Consider the following 23,603-nt stretch of genomic DNA (forward strand, 5'->3'; position numbering starts at 1 on the left):
CTCACTCAAATTCACACATGCAAGCCTGGCCCATGTGGCTCAGTGGTTGAATGGCAACCCATGAACCAGGAGGTCATGGTTTGAGGTCAGGGCATATGCCCAGGTTGTCGACTCAGTCCCCAGTAGGGTGTGTGCAGGAGTCAGCCAATCAACGATTCTCTCTCATCATTGATGTTTCTCTCTCTCCCTCTCCCTTCCTCTCTCTGAAATCAATAAAAAACATATTAAAAAAATTCACACAGGCAAGTCAGTTTTGGAGCTGGAATCAGAATCATGTGACAGAGACAAACAAAGAGACTTTTGCCCACACCTTTCCAATGGCTTCCCATCACGGTTCGGATAAGACCCAAAATACTCACCAAAGCCTGGAATAACGTACATGATCTGGCCTCGAATTACCTCATGGACTTTATTTCTAATCATGCTGCGCTTACCTGCTGTTCCTCAAACACCTCAAACACAATCCTTCAAGCCTTTGCATTTTCTGTTCCCTTGGCCTGGAATCCTTTTCCCCACCTATACACATTCTTCACTCTCTTATTTCTTTCAGGTCTTTGCTTGAATCTTACCTCTTCTGAGAGGCCTCACTGTAATACCATATATATTTTTTTTTCATAGAACGATCACTATCCAAATATATCGTATTCACCTATCTGTTTATTTGCTCTCTCTCTTTTATACTACTAAGGTCCATGTCTCATCCACTGCTATACCCCCAGTACCTATAACAGTGCCTAGACTCAATCAAATTTTGCAAAATGAATGATGAATGAATAATTCATTCTCTAGTGCAAACTTTCTAGTAGTTTCTTCCAATAGAATGGTGTTTCTTAATGCCCATACTTCTCCTCCTCGCCTTTATTATTTTTCCTAGATGGTGAAAACTTCCCACCTTGCTCAGTGAGAAGCACGAATCCTGACAAGGGGCCCACTCAGACCACCCAGAAGAAAACAACAGAGAGAAAGCCAGAGATCATTCTAGAGGTCCTGAGCTGTCTGGATGAAAACCTTTTAAACATGACCCTTTCTGGAGCAAGAACAAAGGCCTTTTAACACTCATCTGAATCAAAGATGGAAGGCAGGAAAGTTTGAGAGCCCAGAATCCTTTAATTTAGGAGAGCCTTTTATCATTTTATATACCAAATCTCAATAGTGCTTACCTATGTGTATTACCTAGAGGGTAATTCTTTTCTGCCAATTACATGAACCAGGACCCCTGAGAAAGGATGCGCTAAAGGCTTTAGCAAAGTAGAAATGGGGCCAGGGAAACTGACTTTATGGAGGTCTCAGACAGAACAGAAAAGAAGAGGCAGTGAGGAAAGGGACAAAGCAGGAGAGCAAGAGACATACTGGGTCTCAGAGTTGTTCTACACAAAGGTTAAAGACACAATGGGGAAGAAAACCCCATAACTTACCAGAAAATTGGGTTGTGCTTAATTAAGAAAGAATGTCAAGAAGTTTATCCTGCTGCAGAACCCCTATCAGTAGGTTGGAATCTAATAAATCACTCATCTCTCTCCACCATATCATTTTATAGTCCCACCAAGTTTTAATCTATCACATAGGTCTACCCTCTATGCAACTGGTTAAAAATCAAATAGCTTTTCTTAAATAATTCCACCATAACTGAGCACTGGACATTTTTTAACTATTTAGTTTGAGGCAAAGTCTAGTAGGAGGGGTCTACAATCCACCCTTCTTGTTACAGATGAATTCTTTTATCAGCTTGATTTCAGCATCTAATGGCCCTGCTCAAATTTTCAGTGACTCTCACCCGGCTAGTGTGGCTTAGTGGTCAAGTGTCGACCCATGAACCTGAAGGTCACAGTTCAATTCCCGGTCAGGGCACAAGCCTGGGTTGCAGACTTGACCCCCAGTAGGGGGTGTGCAGGAGGCAGCCGACTGATGATTCTCTCATCATTGATGTTTCTCTCTCTCCTTCCTTCTCCCTTCCTCTCTCTGAAATCAATAAAAACATATTTAAAAATTTTTTTCAATCACCCTCAATTATCCACATGGTAAGACTCACATGCCTGATCCAGCATTCAAGGGGCTCCCACAATTCTACTAATAATATAAAATAATAACAATTGCTGCCATCTGTGGAATGCTTAGTCCATTACATTTTCTGGCAAAGTGCTTTCCTCATATTATATCATTTAATGCTCATAACGACCCTGTGTGGTAATTACTATTATCATCTCCATGTTACAGAGGAGAAACTGAGGTACAAGGAAATACCAAAGGACCAGACCAACTTTATCTCCCATGACTACCCAACTTCTCCTAACACAACTGCCCTGTACATATTACCTGCCATACTCATCTCCTTTCTGATTCCCTTCCTTTGAGGCACTACCTCCTTCAAGAAGCCTTCTCTGTCTCCAGATCACAGTGATCTGGACTCATATAACACTTGGTCTCTGTAACACCTTTAAACAATTCATTATTTTTATTATGTCTCATCGCCCCAAATAGGTTTTAAGCTCTACAAGTCACACTTCTCTTAACCGTCTGCAATGCTAGCATGTTATACTAGTGTTCAGTGTATATTTGGTGATGAACTAATTGATTCCTAATAGCATCAGGCATATGAGTAGCCCCTAATAAATGACTTTCAACAGTCACCAATGAATAAGAGAAAATAAAGCATAAAAAACAAATTCATGAAAAATCCCTTACCCATAAAATGAGTGCAATCCATTTGTTAGCTGTGAGAGACAGTATGGTAGATTTGGCAATACGACTCACTAACACATCAAAGATTTTCTCCTTTTTGTTCCAAAAAACACGGTGACCTTGACCTCCCAGCAATTATTTTAATATTGTATGTGCTTTCTTATTTTCTTAAGTAAAATACTCTTTTGGTTTGTTCTCCCACTGCAGAAGGGGGAAAAACCCTCCGGTAACAGTCCAAAAACAAGTGGGGACTTTTAGACTTTAGATATATAACAAATGACTCTCTTTTGTGCAAAGAAAAAAAAGGAAGAAAAAGAAAGGGCACCAAAAGTGAGTCATATATCAAGCAGTTAAACTTGCAACCCCGATAACATACCAAGACACTTCAACGTTTAATTGCTGAGGATGGGGAGGAGGAAGCTAGAGGAATGTGATCAAACTGAGCCAAGAAGATGCATAAAGGTGGGTCTCCCAAGGGTTGGCCAAGAATCTGCAGCAGATTTTTTTTTTTTAATGAAAAAACCACCCCAAAGAGCAGAGTCTTCCTTATTCCATATATCATTATATCCCTTAGGGAAAACAATTCTAAATACCAGGGGAAGGTCATGTCCAATATCATAGCTAGCTAATCCACAATGAATTCCTGCACTGATACATAAAGAAGTTTAAGAAAACAGATGTGTCTAGCAGCTTCTTGAGAGAGAATGTAAACGAATAGGTTTCTGTGGGAATTAGAGTCTCTGTCAAAGGGAGGATTTCTTTTCTATGATATCTTAAACTTCCCTCTAAAACTTTTCCAGGAATTGAACTTTCCAATGGGTGTGTTCTCATTAACTAGAAAGTAAAAATTGAGGAAATTAATCACCTATGACAAGTCTTGTCTTGTTTTAACATGAACACCAAAAACAAAGCCAATTATAGGCTCTGAGTAAAGTGATCACTGTGCCCAGACAACCACCAGAGCTTCTACAAGAGCTATGTGATGCCAGCATCCTCCTCAGTGAGAAGAAGTGCTCCGGCACTGAGACTGAGACTTGGAGAGTGATCCATATCATTAGCTGCTCTCCTGAAGCCTGGGTTCCTCCAGGCTACTTTCTCAGTCAATAATGGGGATGCTCAGGAAGCACTTCTGGGGGAAAAAAATGACAACTGCAGAAAACAGTGACGACTATAACAACAGACCAGAACTTGGGGGAAGGTGTATACTGGGGGAAATGCAAATTTTTATCCCACAAATATGGGGTCATATAATCTTCCAATATGAAGAACCCAGCTTAGTTCCTTCACCAGCCCCTTTTTCCTTAGAGCCCCTCACCATCAACCTGAATGTTCTTGAAAACTCTGTGGCAGCTAGCTAGGGAGGTTTAGCTTTCTAAAGCAACTCACATATGAATTACTTTGGCTACATTATCCACATCACATTACAGGTCCTGTGGCTGCTTTCTCAAAAGACCTTACAGTAAGAATCTTCTGATTCCCTTTTATCCACTGGATTTTGATGAATTTCTTCTCTTTCCTTCATTCTTTTCTTTCCACCTTCTCTCATAATTTCATTTTTCTCTTCATTGCTATTACATTCCCTTATTTCTGATAGCTAAAATATCTAATCCCTGGGGTGTACACCTGAAACTAAGACAATACTGTATGTCAACTGTAATTTAAAAATTAAAAATGATTTGAATTATAATAAAAACTAAAGAAAATTTGAATTTAAAATATATTAAAACTTAATATCATGATGGATTGTGAGGTTATATTTATATTTGTGTACACAGTATCTGAGGCAGTCTCCAGTACAAATCAACACCATCCTTTGATAACGGTTTTTAATTGCTTCACAAGAGGTCACAGCTATATCACAGTTCTATATCTGAAGGGACTCTCAGAGCTTCCTCTATAAGATTACTTAGAAAGATTAGAGTAAACAACTCTAACTACTGAAAATCACTGTTCAACAAGTCTAAACAAAAACAGTAGAGGTTCTTCCAGAAAATAAAAAATACAACTACCATATACAAGCACTTTAAAATGGTTGTGCATCATTTCGAACCTGCCAAAAGATAAATTCTACATTATCTTTAAAATCCAGAAATGTTTAGATGAATAAAGACCCTTACATGCATGCCTCACACTAAAAGGCACCAAGCTGCTCTGCTTTAATCCCTGTCAGCCCCAGAATGATCTACAGGTGAATGTCAAGCCACAGCGCATTGAGGAGGCCCAGATGAAACAGGAGGGAAGATGCACGGCTCCTGCAGGTTGTTATTTGCCACTGCGTCATGATGAGCACCCAGATCCTTCTGCTGTACCTTCCTGGTTCCTCTGCTGTGAGTTAGCCAGGCTATCAAAGCTGAACTTTCCAATAGAAAAGGTTCTCTGCTCTCAACGCTGTGAGCTCTAGCCTTTTGGTGATCGTTGCTAAGGCTACCAAAGCTTCTCACCAGTGTGGACTGAAGGTCCCAGCAGGCAGGGGACTCCAGATGCACTGAGGGTAAAACTGCCACCAGTACTAGGAAAGTGACTAGATAATAGCACGCCCAAATCATCTTCCCATCTGCTTGAGAGACTCATGAATTTTCTTCACTTCAAAGATCTCATAGTAGAAACAAATATATAGAAATTTCATTTCAGAATGTCTCATACATTCTGTCAGCCCTTTGCCTCAGTTCTGCCTCTGCTTTTCCCAACTCCCCAAGAGCTGGGTCAGCCACTCACCCCACCTTTAGGTTTAGCCTCTCTTCTAGGCCCGAGCCAATCCAGGGGTGAAGCAGGAGGAAGGTGGATGACCCCTCCATCCCCGGAACAGCATACCTAAGGGTACAAGCCGAAGCTCCCCCGCCCCCCGGCCATGCCCCTTGGTTTATAGGCCTGAACTTTCCCTTTGCCCCTCACTCCAAATTCCAGCCTGGTGACTACAAAACGGCTGCCCATGCCCAGTCCACCCCTGGCTTGCTCTGCTCCCCATACTCACATGCCCTCTATTCACAGGCAGAGAGAGTACAGTGAACACTGCAAGTTTCAACTAATTTCAGCGATGCTGAACTAAAAAACAGTTCAAACACAATTATTATAGGAAAAAGTATCTTGGCAAAATCCTTCAGACACCTTAACTGAATTGAGCTGAACCTTCCTCTCATGCCCATTCTCGCTGTGATAAATCCTGAAATACAACACGACTGCTATGGCTTAGGAGGTGAAACCAGAAGATTACAGGATATATGTTCACCTCCCAGAAATCCAAAATGGAGACCCACAATCCATAATGGAGAATAGCTAGAATAAGTGAAATCCATACCCAGAAACAATTTCCAAATCTCATTATGGCCTTTATATTTCAAATTATTCTCAATTCATTTTAAAAAAAAAAAGCTATGTAGCACATATGACCAGTTTGGTTTATTCTTCTTTTCCTTCGTTTGCCTAATGTTTGGTAGAGGTTTTCAAAAGAAATAAGTATTTTTATGGTATGTGAATTCTACCTCACTAAAAATAAAAAGAAGTGGCCAAAATATATGAACAGCTGGAGAAAGAAGGAGGAAAAGCAAAGAGCCTGGGCTCAGCAGCAGCAGAGAAACAGTTAGCTGGAGACAAGCAACAGCTGTTCCCTTCAGCCAGGCCACATGGTCACCAGGTTGCCTCAGACCCGCCACCCACTTCATGCATTTCTGGTTCCTGGCTGGCCCCTGTAAGTGGTGGACTTTGCAACCCTGGGGATAGCTAATACACAAGCTGAACAATCAACCTCAGACCAAATGACGGAATTTCGTTTTCTGACATTGTAACAAGTCACCACAAACTCAGTGGTTTAAAACAGCACAAATGTATTACCTCACAGTTCTGCAGACTAGAAGTCTGACATAGGTCTCATGGGACTAAAATAAAAGTTGTTCTCGGCCAGGCATGGCTCAGCGGTTAAGCATTGACCTAGGATCCAGGAGATCATGGTTTGATTCCTGGTCAGGGCACATGGCCGGGTTGGGGGCTCGATCCCTAGTCGGGGGCATGCAGGAGGCAGCTGATCAATGATGACTCTCTCATCACTGATGTTTCTATCTATCTCTCTCTCCCTCTCCCTTCCTCTCTCTGAAATCAATAAAGATATATATTTTTAAAAAGTCTCTGCCAGTGAGAAAGCTTAAAAAAAAAAGTTGTAGCAGAGCTGTGTTCCCTTTTGGAGGTTCTAGGGGAGAATCCATTCCCTGGCCTTTTCCAGCTTCCAGTAGCTACCCACATTTCTTAGCCCATGGCTCCTTCCTCTGTTATCAAAGGCTCTCACCCTGCTTGCATCCTTCTGTCTCTTTCCTCAACTCTCCTTTTCAGCCTCCCTCTTCAGTTTATAAGGAAGGACCCTTGTGATTACATTGGGCCCACCTGGAGAGTCCAGGATAATCTGATCTGCTGATTAGCAATTTTAATTCCCTTTGCTGTGTAAAGGAACATTTACAGGTTCCACGGATTACAACATGGACATCTTTGGGGGGGGGGGCATTATTCTGCCTCCCACATCAACCAATCTGTATTTGATAAATTATGAAAAAAAATTTAAAGCATATACTTTTTATAGGCAACTGTATTTTGATTTATAATATAATGGGCTCCTAAAAAAAAGTTTTATGTAAAGCAAATTACAATTTACCAGCATTAGATCATCTCACTATTGAAAGGAACCTTGTGGTGAACTGTTTTATAAATATGTTAATTCCCTAATGTTTTATTTTAGGCCTGAGCATGGATAAAACCTTTAAATATTTTGAGAATATTAGGGGAAAGGAGTACAGTCAAAAACCATAGAACTTCCCTGGCCAGTATGGCTCAGTTGGTTGAGCGTCATCCCGTGCACCAAAAGGTCGCTGTTTTGACTTCCAATCAAGGCCCCAGGTTGGGGGTTTGATCCCCAGTTGGGGTGCATAGAGGAGGCAGCCGATCAATGTTTCTCTCTCACATCAATGTCTCTCTCTCACATCAATGTCTCTCTCTCACATCAATGTCTCTCTCTCACATTGATGTTTCTCTCTCACATCTATGTCTCTCTCTTTCTCTCCCTCCCTCTCTCTTCCTCTCTCTCTGAAATCAATAAAAACATATATAATTTTTTTAAAAACCATAAAACCATTTTCTGACAACCTGCACAGAATTGTAACCTTCACACATGCATTTCTTTACCTGGTAACTCTGACAGGAGATATAATAAGGACTTGAGTCTCACCCACTCAGCTAGTGAGCACCAACAGTGTGCTGGTTAAGAGCATAGGCTCAGGCATCAGCCTGCCTAGGCACAAATCCCACCTCTGAAGAGTTGGAGCTGTGTGACCTTGGATTAATCATTGAATTCCTTTATGTCTCACTTTCCATATCTATAAACTAAGAATAATACAGTACCTAGAACACAGGGCTGCCATGAGGATTAAATGAGATACAGAATATAAATCAGTATGGTGCTTGGCTCATACTCACTAAATGGATTCTCCTATCATCACTTGCAGAGGCCCGTGCTTAGGTGCAGGAGACACATAAGAAGCATCCTACAACTTGTATTCGTTATTTTCAGAGCTTGAAAATGAAAGTGAGAATAGGACATGACCACTAAATGGAAACCAGCAGGCGAAATATTAAATTAAGATAAAATTTGAGTCTTCCCTTGGTAGACGCCCATGGTTTCTGCTTGCAGGCAATGTGAAAGAATGACCTTCAAAAATTAATGGAAGTGTGAATCATCCTCAGGAAACCACATGATCTTATATTGAACATCTGAAAGAGCAGTTCTATTGGGTATGAGAGAATAACATTTTTCCCTGCCCAGAATCTTCAAGTAGTTTTACCTTTGGACTTTAATGGCTCTTTAAAGCCTCCCGAACAAAGCCAACCTCATGTCTGAGACATTCAGTGCCCTGCACAATTTAATCCCTCTCTCCATTTCTACCTTGTCTTTATACAACTCACAATTCTGACCAAAGCCCTTACATAAATTCACTATTCTGACCAAACTACAAAACTCTCTAGTTCTGACAGTACTAATGTACTGCTTTATATAGTAGTTATTTTGGTATGTTTCTTATCTAGCTAGTATGGAGGAGAGAAACCCCCATCTTACATAATCATATATTTTCCCTCTACTCACTACGTTTATTTCCACATAGAAACCTGAAGGGCTGGGTGAAAAAGGTAAAGGGATAAAGTACAGATTGGTAGTTACAAAAACAGTCGTGAGGATATAAAGTACAGCATAAGGAATATAGTCAATAATATTGTAATAACTATGTATGGTGCCAGGTGGGTACTGGAAATATCAGGGGGAACACTTTGTAAAGTATATGATTATCTAACCACTATGCATACACCTGAATACAAAATAATATTGAATGTAAACTGTAATTCAGAAATAAAAATAAATAAATAAAAGAAACCTTTGATGCCCTTTGGGTTCAAATCTATTTTCTTTATTCCACTGACAGCCTCCTTTTTCAGCTTCTTGATTCAGAGGGTAATTACATTTCTTTAAAAAGCTGCACTTCTAAACTCATCCCGAGGTTTCAGATTTTTAAAATTGCATACATCTGTGAGAATCCGCTCATTAAAGATTTTTTTGGTAGGGGTTCATTGCAAAAATTTTTTTAAAGAAATATTCTTTCCATACAGGCTACTAATGAGAATATCCTTAAAATGATGAAATACTATAACTACTTCTTACCTTCATGGTAACCGTGATGGTGCTATTTACATTCGCTTTATACAACCAGCCTTGTTTTATCACACCACCCTTCTGAGAACACAAAGAAGATGAATCCTGGAAAGAGCAAAAATCATCAGTGAAACAACAGCAGTGCATCTAATCAAATACTATTTGGGGGGCATGAACGAGGCCCTGCCCGTTTCTAATTGAAGCATAAAGTTCCCCTCCCTCTGAGAAGATGTCTGATTAAACTTGAAATCCTTAACTATAAAATGAAAGGCTCTGTGCTGTGCACACAGTAGGCACTCAATATTTACTTAATCTTATGAGCCATCACCCGGGAAAGTCTTCTGCATTATGTTAACAGGCAAACTGCACCTCAAAATGTCACAGATATCCCTCATCTGTCCCATGAGGGATCTATCAGGCAGGAGAGTCCAGATGAATCACCACACCACGTGTCCAGTGCGGGAAAAGCAACTGCATATGCATGTCCCACAGGTGGGAAAACATGTCTATATACAAATCACAACCCAGTTCACTTGATTTTTCCTCAATTCCATTAGGAAATGCAACAACTTTCTTTAATTTTTTAAAAAAGAACTCATTAGTTTGAAAGTTGTCCACAGATCATTCAAATACAATTCTTTCCCTCATCTTTTCCTAAGGAAATCTCTCTCAGTAGAAGTGACCTTGAAGAAACCAGTGCAGTGGCCCCAATCTTTACCTCATCCTTCTCACAGTCCTCATCAATTTCAAATACATGATTGGGAATCTTTTCTGGTCTCAGAGATTTGCTGAAAATGCAAGAGAATTGTCTTAAGACACTGAACAAAACAGACAAAAACAAAACAAAACAAGATCAGTGGACGTCTTTCTTTCACAACCAAGAAAATGCCAAGACATGAGGAAGAGAAATTCTTTTCTCCTTTCCAAACTCATTCTCCCTTCTGGTAAATGTATACTACCTTTTATATAAGGACTCCCACATGTGCATCCAGCAGCAAAGATACATTGTCAGGAAAGGGCAGAAATTGCCAAAGAATGTGTGCCAGAGCTGTTATTGGTGGCAGAACCTTATCTTTCCCCAAGTCAAAATGCAATATACGCCCTGGCCAGCGTGGCTCAGTTGGTTGTCATCCTGTTAACCGAAAGGTCACAGGTTTGATTCCAGGTCAGGGCACACACCCAGGTTGCAGGTTTGATCCCTGGTCAGGCTGGGAGCGGAAGGCAACCAGTTGATGTCTCTGTCTCTCTCCCCTCCCCCTTTGACTCTCTCAAAAAATCAATAAAAACATATATTTTGAAAAACAACATAGTGTAATTATGGCTCTTCCATCTATTTGGTGTATGACCTTGGACTGGTTATCTTAAGACTCAGTTTTTTGTGGGGGTTTTTTTACTAATCCTCACCCAAGGATATTTTTTTCCATTGATTTTTAGAGAGTATGGGAGGGAGGGAGGGGAGAGAGGGAGGGAGAGAAAGAGAGAGAAACATCGATGTGAGAGAGACACATCATCTGGTTGCCTCCTAAACGTGCCCCAACCAGGGCTGGGGATCAAACCTGCAATCCAGGTACATGCCCTTGACTGGGAATCAAACTCCTGATCCTTCCAGTGTGCAAGCCAATACTCTAACCGTTGAACAACACCGGTCAGGGTAGGACTCAGTTTTATTTATTTATTTTTAATTAATTTTTTTAAATTTTATTTTTGTTTAAAATATTACAGATGTCCCTTTTTCTCCCCAATGACCCATTCCACCCTGTCCCATCCCCCTCCCCAGTCCCTCTCCCCACCATTGTCCATGTCCTTGGTGGACTCAGTTTTAAAGGACATCTTTAGGACTTAGTTTTCTCCTATGGGAAAGTGCTTTAAAAACTTTAAAGGGCTACACAAAGTCTTATTTCTCCAAAACGTTATCTGTATGCTATCCTGTAAGGTTGGTAGTATGAATGAGAAAAAGGAAAAAAGTGAGGACTCAAACAGACTGGCCCAAGGTCATCTAGCCAGTATGTGGTAGATATAAGATTTGAACCCTGACAGTCTGACTTCTGGGCCAGTGTGGTCATGGCAGTTCTTCAACTCAACTGAATGAGAGGCACTTTGTCAAGAGATTATCTAGGGTCATCAGATTGAGACATATATTTTCTAGCCTTTTCATTGACACCACTGGAAAATACTCAGTACGTTATCCAGAATCAAATGAAGGTGATTTTATGGTCAATACAGACACGCCAAAGCCAAAGCGTGAACTCATACATTTTGGAAAGGATTTCAGTGAGCAAAGTTAAAACATATTCAGTTACCCAAAACACTGCATTTACGAAACATGCTGGTTTGGTTGTTTGAGGTTTTGCTTTACTGTAAATTATAACTAAAAAGTTTCACAAGTGGTTAAAGAAAAAGTAAAATGCTTGATAATTCTCCTTTTGGAGGCTTCCTGTGAATTCTGAACTTACCATGGCAACATTCGAAAGTCCCCAGAGAAGTCTTCATACTTATAGTTTACCACATGCCAATCTGTGCTGTAGGTTTTAATACACTGAAAGAAAAGAGGAATCTCTCATTTGATGTGTACAAAAATTCTACATATAACCATTTTTTAGAATTCTGGTAATAAGCTGACAGGCTTTTAAAAATCACTTGGGAAATTTTGGTATTCGGATCAACCCTTGGGGATTGACTGTGTTTCCCTAAACCAACTGGAAGTAATAAATGCCAATTCTATGCTCTTTTGAACACTGAGTCCAAGTGCAGACAATATTCAAAACCAAAAGAAAAAGACTAAGAACACATGCTACTTGTGAAAGGATTGAAGCTGTAATATCTGTACCACATCACATAGACTTGTCAGTTATAGTGACAGTAATTTTATTTTCCACTTACCCTAAAGGAAGAATATTTGAAATATACGATGAATATATAAAAAGCCTTTGAGCTTCTTACCTCTTTGACAAACAAACTCTGGGCCCTCTTCTCAGCATCTTCTGGTACAGTGGACTGCACTGTTCTGCGCTGACGACTTATCACCGAGATCTAAAAGACAAGGACCGTTCTTGCTGTAAGAACTGGTTTGGAAAATGCAGGTGTTGTTTTTTTTCTTTTTAAAAAAAGTGATTGTGAACTCACGGATATATCTTCCATTGGAAACATAAGCAGGTCTCTGAGGGGGTCACTATAAATCTGGGTTTTTCTTTGGGTGATAACATTCTCATAGTCCAAGGGCTCAACAACTTTGGTCTTCTCCTTAATAAGAGACAAAAAGAAAATTAATATGGTTAAACTCACAAGAGGTAAGTTTCTCTCCATGTACTAGAGATACATTATTTCACAAGAAAAGTGATTACAGATTATAATAAGCACTTAAAGAAGACATTTTTCAAGAAAAATATTCTCCATAACTAGACACACACACCAAACACATACATACACATAGGCCTCTCTGCTAAAGATGAGAGTTCTGGAGAGAAAGCACTATACTCGGCTTATCCACGTGCCTCCTAAAAATTGACTGAATTTAAAATAACACAAAAAGTGGTATATTTGGAAGCCTAGCAGTTGATATTTACTGAATATGGGCCATTCACTGGGTAACTGAAGGGGAGAAAGTTTCAACGTTCATGTGTCTACTCTGTACCAGACACACTGTCCAAAGGGTGTATCAAGTTCCAGCACAGCTGGGGCAAGCACAGGTACTAGAGATGCTTGATCCAGTGGGAAGGGCATAAAAGGGTGAGGTTCCAAGTGGCAAAGTCAGTGGATCCCTGTTGGACTTTCAAGCAACCTGGCCATTGATAGTAAGGCCCCAGCCTGAGGCTACGGTTACAAGGAGCAGGGCCAGTGACACTGAGTAATCTAAGACATGATTTATTAATAAGAGAGCTAAAAGCATTTACTGAGCCCTTTCTATATGCCAGGCACCACGCCAAGTGCATTCTCTACCTTTTCTCATGTAATACTCATAACAACCCTATGAAAAAGGTTGAATCTTTGTCCTCATTTTACAGATGAGGAAATCCTGAGCTCAATTCAGTTTAAGTAACTTGCCTGCCTTCTGAGCTGGAATTCAAACCTGGGTCCATGAATACAAAGGTACTATTCTTTCTACCTCAAGCAGCTTTTCCTCCCCCCCTGAAATACACAAAGCTACTTATGTTCAAGGTACTGATCTTGGAATAGGGTCTCATCACCTCCCTTCCTATCATCTTTTCCTTCACTGAACTTACAATGATCTGATACACCATCTATTTACCTCTCTGCCTATCTAAGAACAGGGATTCTCCTTCATTAGTTCACTGCCATAATCCCAGCACCTAGAACATCACTAATTGTTGAATGAACTTGGACATATTCAGATTCAATCAGAGCCATGTCTCAATACACTATGCTAAACCAAGGTGGCTATATTAGAGATTTCTAATAATAATATTTTACTTAAATTAGATTATTTTTCTTAAAACTTTTATAATAAATTATTGTGATGATCACTTAGTAAGTTATATAATGTCTAATCACTGGGGTATACACCTGAAACTAATATAATATTGTATGTCAATTGTAATTAAAAAATTGAAAATGATTTTAAAAATTTATAATAAAAAACTACATAAAGAAAACTTGAATGTGAAATATATTAAAACATCATAATGGATGAATTTAAGATTATACTAAAACTTAGTATCATGATGGATTGTGAGGTTATATTTATATTTGTGTACACAGTATCTGAGGCAGTCTCCAGTATACTGTATCAACACAATCCTTTGAAAACGGTTTGTAATTGGTTTATAAGAGGTCACAGCTATATCACAGTTCCAAATCTGAAGGGCATCTCAGAGTTTCCTTTATAAAATTACTTAGAAAGATTAGAGTAATCCACTCTGACCAGTGAGAATCAGTGTCCAACAAGTCTAAACAATCCTAACAAACACTGTACAGAGGTTCTTCCAGAAATTAAAAATAGAACTACAGCCCGGCCCAGCGTGGCTCAGCGGTTGAGCGTCGACCTAGGATCCAGGCGATTGGGGTTCGATTCCCGGTCAGGGCACATGCCCGGGTTGCGGGCTCGATCAATGACTCTCTCATCATTGATGTTTCTCTCTCTCTCTCCCTCTCCTTTCCTCTTTCTGAAATCAATAAAGATATATTAAAAAAAAAAAAAAAAAAAAAAGAACTACCAAATAAGCCAGCAATCCCACTTCTGGGTATATATTCAAAGGAAATAAAATCACTATCTCAAAGAGCTATCTGCACTCCCATGTTCATTACAGCATTATTCGCAATAGCCAAGACACGGAAATAACTTGTGTCCATCTACAGATGAATGGATAAAGAAAATGTGATACACATATACATAGACACACATGCAAACACACAAAATGGAGTATTATATAGCCACAAGAAAGAAGAAAACCCTGTCATTTGTGACAACATTGATAAGTCTGGAAGGCATTATGCTAAGTGAAATAAGCCAGATAGAGAAAGAAAATACTGTATGGTAACACTTATATGAGGAATCTAAAAAAAGTAGAATGGTGGTTTCCAGGGGCAGAGAGATGAAGGAAAAAAAGGAGATGTTGGTCAAAGACCTTCAGTGTAAGATGAATAAGTTCTGAGGATCTAATGTACAGCATGGTGACTACAGTATACTTGTAAGTTTCTAAGAGAGTAGATCTTATAAGTTTTCACCATATAAAAAAAGGTAACCGTGAAGCAACAGACGTGAATTAAGTTGATTGTGGTAACCATTTCATAATGTATGCATATATTAAATCATCACATTGTACACTTCAAATCAAGCAGATCATCCCTATCATGTTTGTGAGTACTCATGATAAATGAGTCAAAATAGAAAAAAAAAAACACAAAAACAATTTAGGGACCTCAGAGATCTTCTAATAGGAAAATTGGACCCCTTGTCCCATATGTACCATGTTCTCATGGACCCAAGTGAAAGGAAACTGTGACTGCAACTTCCAGCTCTAACACTCAATGTTTGTGATCAATTTCTCAGAGAAGTTAAATGAATAAAGCCTCATCTTAGAAGGCAAGCCTCAGGCACTGAAAATAATTTCAAAGTCTTGCTTTGGGTGCCAACCATTCTGCTAATACAGACTGCAAAAACAGTCCTCAAATTTCAATGTTTAACCTGTTGAATTAGAATCTGCTAATCTTTCCATACAATAATCTCACCAGTACCTTCTCCAAGTAACTGTGAAAAAGAAAATGCTCCTTCAGCTTTGTAATATAGTTGACAAACTAATATGGAAAAGTAACGTCAAAATGAATCACTTCTGCCCTGGCTGGTGTGGTTCAGTGGTTAGAGCATTTGCCCTCGGACTGAAAGGTCTGGGGTTCCATTCCTGGTCAAGGACATGTACCTGGATTGCGGGTTCGCTCCCCACCCCCAGTGGGGGCACCTTCGGGAGACAACCAGTTGATGTGTCTCTCTTGCATTGATGTTTCTCTCTCCCTCCTTCCCTCCCTCTCTCTCTCTCTCTCTCTCTCTCTAGCTCTCTAGCTCTCTCTCCCTCTCTCCTCTTCCCTCTCTCCCTTTCACTCTCTCTGAAAAGCAATAGAAAAAAATATCTTCTGGCGAGGATTACCAACAACAACAACAAAATCACTTCCTTAAATGCACAGTATATACCTTTTAAAAAAGAAACTCACAGTTCCCCATGTGTTTTGAAGGCCATATATTCATGTTACAGAAAAGAAGGTTTCATTTTTCATTTAAAACTGATTAAACTAAGCATTCTGGGTCTTCATTCCTACTTCCTTTGTCAGGGCTAACTCAATTACAGAAAAAGTTGGGGTAGCTATTCTGATACCCACAAAGCTTCCCCTAAAAGAAAATCTAGTCCAGTGAATCAGACTTCATGTTTTAAAGAAGAAAAAGAGGGGTTGAGCCGCCGCCGCCGCCACCACCACCACCACCACCCCACCCCTGCCTCTAATCCCCATTTTTTAACTCCATCCCTCTCCCAGGCATTAAAAGCACAGTTCAAACTAGAAGTGGAAGAGAGAGGCTAAAGTAGTAGTCAGTCCCAAAGAACCGCACCCTACATTTCCCTTCCAGTTGGATTCTTATAACTCTGTTGGCATCCAAGACAAGGAAAATCTTTGACTTTTCGAATTATGATTTAATGGTGGCCCTGCTCTGCAGTCTAGTACATATCCCTTATCTAACTTTCTTATTTATCATTTTATTATTAGACTTATTATTAGGCTTACCCTAAATAAAGCTTCTATCACACACAAAAAGGGTCATTCTCTCAGGTTTTCCTCCCTGCTACTTTGTGTGGGGATTGGCCTGAAAGGTGCTTTTTTCACAACTCAAGAAAGCTGTCATGTAATAAACAGTACTTTACAAACACTCAAGTAATAGCAAGGTCACGCTGTGCACTGCTACACAGTTCTGTAGCAGTTTTAAGTAAAAGGCAAAAGCATTTATACAATCTGGAGAGAAGCAACATATGTTTCAGACTTCTCTCTTCCTAAATAGTGACAGGAAAACAATCAACTGAAATTTGGAACCTACTCAGTTTCCAAGAGGAAAAAAAAAAAAAAAATGGTTTGCCTTTGAACGTTCTCATTTACTGATTTCCTAATCTCTTTTGAAATATCTTGCTAGTGATATTATTCAGGTTGGTTTGTTGTTAGTGTTGTTTAATTTGATGATCGCTCTGCAATCTTAAAAAACCCCACACTTTCATATAATTGTCTAACCACTATGCTGTACACCTGAAATTAATATGAAATAATATTGAAGGTCAACTGTAATTGAAAAATTAAATTTTTAAACAGTGAGCCAGCAAAAACCACACACACCACTTTCAATATATATTCTACCTTTTTCACACAAAAACCTCTCCAGTAGACAAAGAAAATACTATCATTTCAACTTATACATGAAGAAACTGGGTCAGAGGCCTACATTTAGTAGCAGAACTAGGATTCAAATGCAGGTCTTCCAGATCCTGATCTTCTTTTCTATTCATTTGTTTATTTATTCATTCATTTATTTATTTATTTTTAGTTTTTAAAAAATCTTTATTGTTGAGAGTACTACAGCTGCCCCTCCTTTTTCTCCCTTGCCCCCTCTACCCTGTTCCCACTCCACCCCAGGCCTTCATCACCCTATTGTCTTTGTCCATAGGCACTGCCTATATGCATATAAATTCTTTGTTAATCTCTTCCCATCCACCCCCTCCCTCTGAGATTCATCTTTTTTTTTTTTTTTTTTTTTTTAGCAGTGTTTCCCAAACTTACGTACAATCTTCAAAATTTTTGGCACATCTTCTGTACTATCATGTATTTCATATTTTTCTTCAAATTAAATCTCTTCTTAATTGAAATACATTTATTAAAACAGCCATCTTATATCATCCCCATACAAGAAAATAAATCAATATTTTCCTAATCTCTAACAAATAAAAAATCTCATCTTTGTACCATAGTTTGGGACACAGTGCACTCTTCCAGGCTTGCTCAGGCCTCTAAGGACCAAATCTAAATGGACTTCCTCCATGTATAAACCCTAAAACTGTGAAGAAATACACAATTCCACAAATTTAGATGATTTTTTGATTTGTTAAAAATCAAATCAAATCTGTGTTAGACAGAGTGAAAGGACGGACACTGAAAAAGGAAACTTAGCACAGATTCAGTTACCGTCTGTTTCTTGGGCCAGGGGGAGGAAACATGGCTCCTAACTAGGAGTCACTAACAAAATCAAATACTTAGGCTTAATGATTCTGTGGTAGTTCCTGTGCATGCTGTACAGGATGACTGATCTTTCACCATCTGAACTATATCTGTACAAATGTAAAACCAAGCTGGTAATCCTAAAATAAAAATGTAAATATGTATGTACCATGTAGATATTCACCCATCTAACCACTCATGTATTTAAAAATAAATACACATGACTAGCAAGTCTATTTATGCTATCATTAAAAACTTAACCGTATAATTTTAATTTCATTTAAAAAGCAATAAATTGTGTGATGTTTCTGTGTCAAGAATGTGAAAAAGGCTGGGTTATTTTTGTTTAGATATTACACCAAAGGTCATTAGTTTCCTGGTAAATCTTTTACTTTAGAATCAAGTTCTCCTTAAGAATTCTAAGAATGTCTCTTCTGCAAGTCTAAAGTGAACACTGACTTCACAGAATGCCTCCTATAGCACACTGGGAGGGAGACCAGAAGCAGACAGAAAGCTTAGCAGTGGGGCACAGGGCCAACTCAAAAATCTCCTTGCACCACCACCACCCAATTCACCAAATTAAATTTCAGTGCAAGAAGGAACATGGCAACAGCTGGTTTAAGAAAAAGAATTATTTAGCCCAAAAGTTAGAAGCTCATTTATTGCTGTCAGACTAGTTTCATGGCATCTGAAGCTATTCTTATTGAAAAATAACAATCTTAGGAGAGAAGTAACATACTCAAAAAAAAGGGGGTTACTCAATGAGTCTCTTCTTCCATCACTCCTCCGCCTCCCTCCCTTGGCGATTTCTCCAAACCCTCTGCGCATTCAGTTCCCCTTTTGTTTCAGACGTTCGTAGCACGGTTTGGAGTGCTTTCTCCACAGAGAGTATCTTAAAATAACACTTCGCACTCAAAATGGCCACTGGGGGCATGCAATTTCCGGCAACAAAGAAAAGAAAGTAAGTTTGGTGTAAGGCAAATTTATCAAGGCCCTACTCAGGTCCAAGTCCTGTGCTGGTGCCTATTAATGCAGAGATGAAAAAGAACCAGATTCTACCCTTGAAAAGCACATAGTCTAATGGGGAGGACAATAAACCCAAGATGGTCAAGTTGATCACTAAAGCTATTGTAACTTAGAGTGCCACTTGGCTTCCATGCATCTGTCACACTCTCTCACAGCCACATCTTGTTCCAACAAAGCGAATGCACAAGTGTTTTTGCATGCTCAAGTATGTGAGCCCATCTATCCACATCTATATCAATCAGAAGAATTTCCCTGTATGGGTATATGTGGTCCCTGATCATTGCATTTTGTTTTCTACTTTTGTTGAAAACTCCGTAAGATCAGAGACTAGGTAACTGTCGAGAGTAGGAGGATGAGGGGCAGCAAAAGTTGTGTTGTGACTAACAAAAGTGAGAAATGTCACCACAACAGACCAGAGATTTCTAGAGGAGGACCCTACACAGCTTGGCAACAAACCATAACTATACGGAACTTTTTCATAATGTTCAAATAAACAGTATTTGACTTTGTTATGATCCTTTCTTTTCTAAATCATATAATTACCTTCACCAGCCCATTTCTTTTCCTCTTTCCCAGTAGGAACTCCAAGTACTGAAGAAGCTTTGAATTAATATAACCTGATGATGATACTACAGGAGGGAAAGTCATTCTTTTTATTAGTACAACCCAACTTGGCAAAATAGATGAACATATTTTAATAAAGATTATCATGGCAAATCTTGGCACAAAAACCCACATACAAATTGCATTCAAGACGCTGACCTTTTTTAAAGCTAACAACTAAGGGCAAATAACATTTTATGAGACCATTGGGTCATGCTTATTCCCAGTCCACACTTTGGCTCATGTTCTTCCTCTGACATTCGACCACCAACCTCTCTAACCCTACAGCCCTTACTGTCTTTACCGACCATTGTGGCATTTACTCAGATGTAGCACAGAAAGGCTTTGTGGGTAGTTTGCTAAGTAGTCTCCTTACGAGAATTGTAATTATCTGGAGGGAGAAATGGGGTGCCTTGTGCTTTCTCTACCACTTACATTGAGCATTACTATATACCAAGTTAAGCATTTTATATCTATTATCTCATTTAATTCTTTCAAAAACCCTGCAGGGGAGATTATTGCGCCCATTTTACAGATAAGGAAATTGAGGCTCAGGCAGGTCTACTGTCACACATTAGTAGAGCTGGGATTCAAATCTGTATCTGATGGACTCCAGAGTCAGTGCTCTTAACCATGAAACAAACACATAAACCTATGCACACTGAACTTAACAAAAACAAAACATTTCCCCACCCTGGCTCCTACCACGTTTCATTTCCATGAATGGACTTTGCATTCTAGGATTTGCTAAAGCTTTCTCAAACTACCCTATAATTTTAACTAAACTGAGATCTTGCCTTCTCTTGCCCTGATGGTGCTGAGCATGATTGGCTTAGAAAGCTTGTAATACAATTGGATAAGGAGTTTTGCATTTCTAAGCTGTTACTTCCAATTTAGCATTTGCCCTCATTGAGGAGGGATTAGCACCTGAGGTCTTTTTACTTCAGGGGAAGGAGTTGGCTGCTTTAACTTCAAGTGGGTAAGAATCAAATTACAAAAAAACACACAACAACCCTGAGAGGACCGTGCCTAATTCATCTGTTTCCTCCACAGAACCTAGCAGAGAGCGGTGAGAACTACAAAGCCAGAAGCTTTGTGGCTCATGAGGGATAACCAGCTGAGTAATACAAAGAGAGTGATCTTACACGTATGTGCCTACCAAGCCAAAATGGCAGCACACAAGAGAGAGAAAAGGCATTGCTAGGGCTTTCAGAATTAATTTTCAGATCTCAGCTTTAATTTAGAAACAACCGTTCTAAGAATCAGCAAAATGAGATTTAAATCTAACAGAAGCACAGGAAAAATAAAACACTTTTCTCTTTACAGTTTGAGTTTTTGCAGAGGGAGGAAATCTTTTTAAATGACATATTACTTCCCTTTTCCAAGTCTATTTAACTACTTATATAAAGTGAAGAACTATTTTTTAAAACGTACAACGAATTTATATTGTTTATTTAAAAGTCATAAAATAAACAAGTCTGTATACATATTAGTTCCAACTCCGTTAACAAGTACTTTTCATTACATCCAACACAATATTATGCAAATAATCTAGATTATCTACTAATGAACTCTCTATACCCCAAAACTTTTGATGAACTCTATACCCCAAAACTTCATTTTAACCAATACTTATAACTTTACTGAATATGCTGACAGGTAGGAAAACTGATTTTAATTCAATTGATTTGAATTCCTGACTTTGTGTTCACTTTGTGTTAATAAATATTTAAATAACTCAAAGATAACACAAAAAGAGGTAAAAATGGCCCAGCCAGGGTGGCTCAGTGGTTGACCCATGAGCCAGAAGATCACTGTTTGATTCCCATCAGGGCAGGGCAGGGCAGGGCAGGATACATGCCCCGGTTGCAGCTCCATCCTCAGTAGGGGCAGCGGGGAGTGCAGGAGGCAAGCCAATCAATGACTCTCTCTCATCATTGATGTTTCTATCTCTCTTTCCCTTCCTCTCTCTGAAATCAATAAAAACATTAAAAAATGGTTAAAAATTAAAAGAAAGTCTTGAATAAATTGAGAAACTGACAAAGTACCTTTATAAACATAGAACACTTTCTATTCTTTAGCAAACCATTATTGACAAAAAAAAAAAAAAAAAAAGAACATGCCTTGGTTATACATAATGGCTTTCTTTCTAATAAATCAAAGAATTAACAGGTTCACACAGACATACAAAATTATTGTTTGCAGATAATTCATTCATAGGAGAAATTAGATCGTACTCATTCTGTGCCTGTCAACTAATGCATAACCTGCCTTAGATCTTGGTGCCCACTGTAAACTTGAACAACAACAAAAAATCTCGTTGACTTTTTCCTGAGTTTTATAAGCAGAACCATAACATACACTGCATTCTTGAGAAGAACAAAATGTAAAGTGCACTGATGCTCTGTAGGTATGTGGATTTAGCTAGCTAGATTACTTGCATTCAATGAAAACATAAAAACCCAAAAGTCCTGTTTGTGTCCATCTGAACACACACAACAAAACAAGTCTATTTAGTTACAAAATCTCAGTAATCTATAAAGCAGCCACACATCATTTTCCACACTGGATCCGACCACTGTTTTACCCATCCCATTAATTTGCTCCTGATAATGGAGTAAAGAAAACTGATGGGCCCCATTTTTAAATCAACCTTGTAAGGGGCAAAAATGTACCTTTCTATAAATATTTTCATTTTCCATGATCGGACATATTGGATCTAGCCATGAATTGAAATTCTCTCTGACTTTTTTGAACCTAACAGTACTTTTCAGCCTATAGCATTTCATGAGATAATATATTCTAAAAGCTATTTAAAGTAAATAAAGTGATAGCTCCTTTGACTTTTCTTAAGGTTACCTCTTTAAAATGTCAGGAGATGTCCCAGTTCTTGGTATAGTAAGTAGATAGTGGCCTGATCCATGTTTATCCAATCTACCCACCCAGGATTAAGCAGGCACACCTTCAGCGAGGCTCTGTCTTTTGGTGAGGTGATACAGGAGTCTATAAATGGTTGCAAAGTCCTTCCTAACCATGTTCCACATTTTACTGTCCTATTGGCCCTAGCGCATCCTGGGCAGACTGCCCTCAATGTCAGGTCTACAATCACTCTCGTGATGTTTTAACTGAATGTAATCAAGTTCAGAATCTACTCTCCTATTTAATAAGTTTCAGTTATTTCCCCAGTTCTTGTTCATCCAGAAACTCATCTCTCACTTTCCTGTCCACATTATCCAGCCTTATGGGGTTGCACTGCAGTACAGCTCCTGTAGTTTGGACTCTCTCAACTCATACGAAAGGGTATTAAATCAGACTGACATCCTCTGGGCAACCACCCCTAGGCTATTCAGCTTTTTCACATGTTTCATTTTTTTAAAAAAAATGCTGCCCTATCTATAATCTTTGTTTCCTTTTTTAAGCCAATTCCCTCCCTATTGACAAATGTCCTGTCACCAGAGATACCATTTGAAAGAAGAGTTTTAGGGGTTGACCCTTATGAAAGGTTTTTTGAAAGTCTTAAGTAAATAACCTTGAGGTGATGAAAATGTTCCAAAATTGATTGTGGTGATAGTTGCTGATTATTTGTGAATATACTAAAAGCCACTGAAATATATACTTTAAATGGATAAGTTGTATGGTATGTGAAGTATATCTCAACAAAGCTCTTAAGAATACTAAAAGAGAAAAAGTGAAGGGATTAAGAAGTACAGATTAGTAGTTACAAAACAGTCACGGGGATGTAAAGTACAGCAGAGGGAATATGGTCAACAGTATGTATAGTGCCAGGTGGGTACTGGAAATATTGGGAGAATACTTCATAAGTTATATGTCTAACCACTATGCTGAACACCTGAAACTAATATAAATTTAAATGTCAACTGTACTTGAAAAAGTTTTTTAATAATAACCTACTCAG

General features: G+C 38.9%; 1 protein-coding gene across 2 annotated transcripts in view; it reads right to left on the minus strand.

Moving 5' to 3' along the window:
• DOCK11 (dedicator of cytokinesis 11) overlaps window positions 1-23,603 on the minus strand; it is a 172,129-nt gene that overhangs the window by 115,755 nt on the left and 32,771 nt on the right. For both annotated transcript variants that reach the window (XM_016202704.2, XM_087829402.1), the window contains exons 2-6: window positions 12,482-12,598; window positions 12,299-12,388; window positions 11,812-11,894; window positions 10,077-10,146; window positions 9,368-9,463 (exon numbers count right to left, since the gene is read on the minus strand). In XM_016202704.2, the coding sequence (XP_016058190.2) occupies window positions 9,368-9,463; window positions 10,077-10,146; window positions 11,812-11,894; window positions 12,299-12,388; window positions 12,482-12,598 (456 nt within the window). The remainder of the gene's footprint in view (window positions 1-9,367; window positions 9,464-10,076; window positions 10,147-11,811; window positions 11,895-12,298; window positions 12,389-12,481; window positions 12,599-23,603) is intronic.

This window comes from Miniopterus natalensis, chromosome X (assembly GCF_054644295.1).
Source record: "Miniopterus natalensis isolate mMinNat1 chromosome X, mMinNat1.hap1, whole genome shotgun sequence".
Taxonomy (NCBI): domain Eukaryota; kingdom Metazoa; phylum Chordata; class Mammalia; order Chiroptera; family Miniopteridae; genus Miniopterus; species Miniopterus natalensis.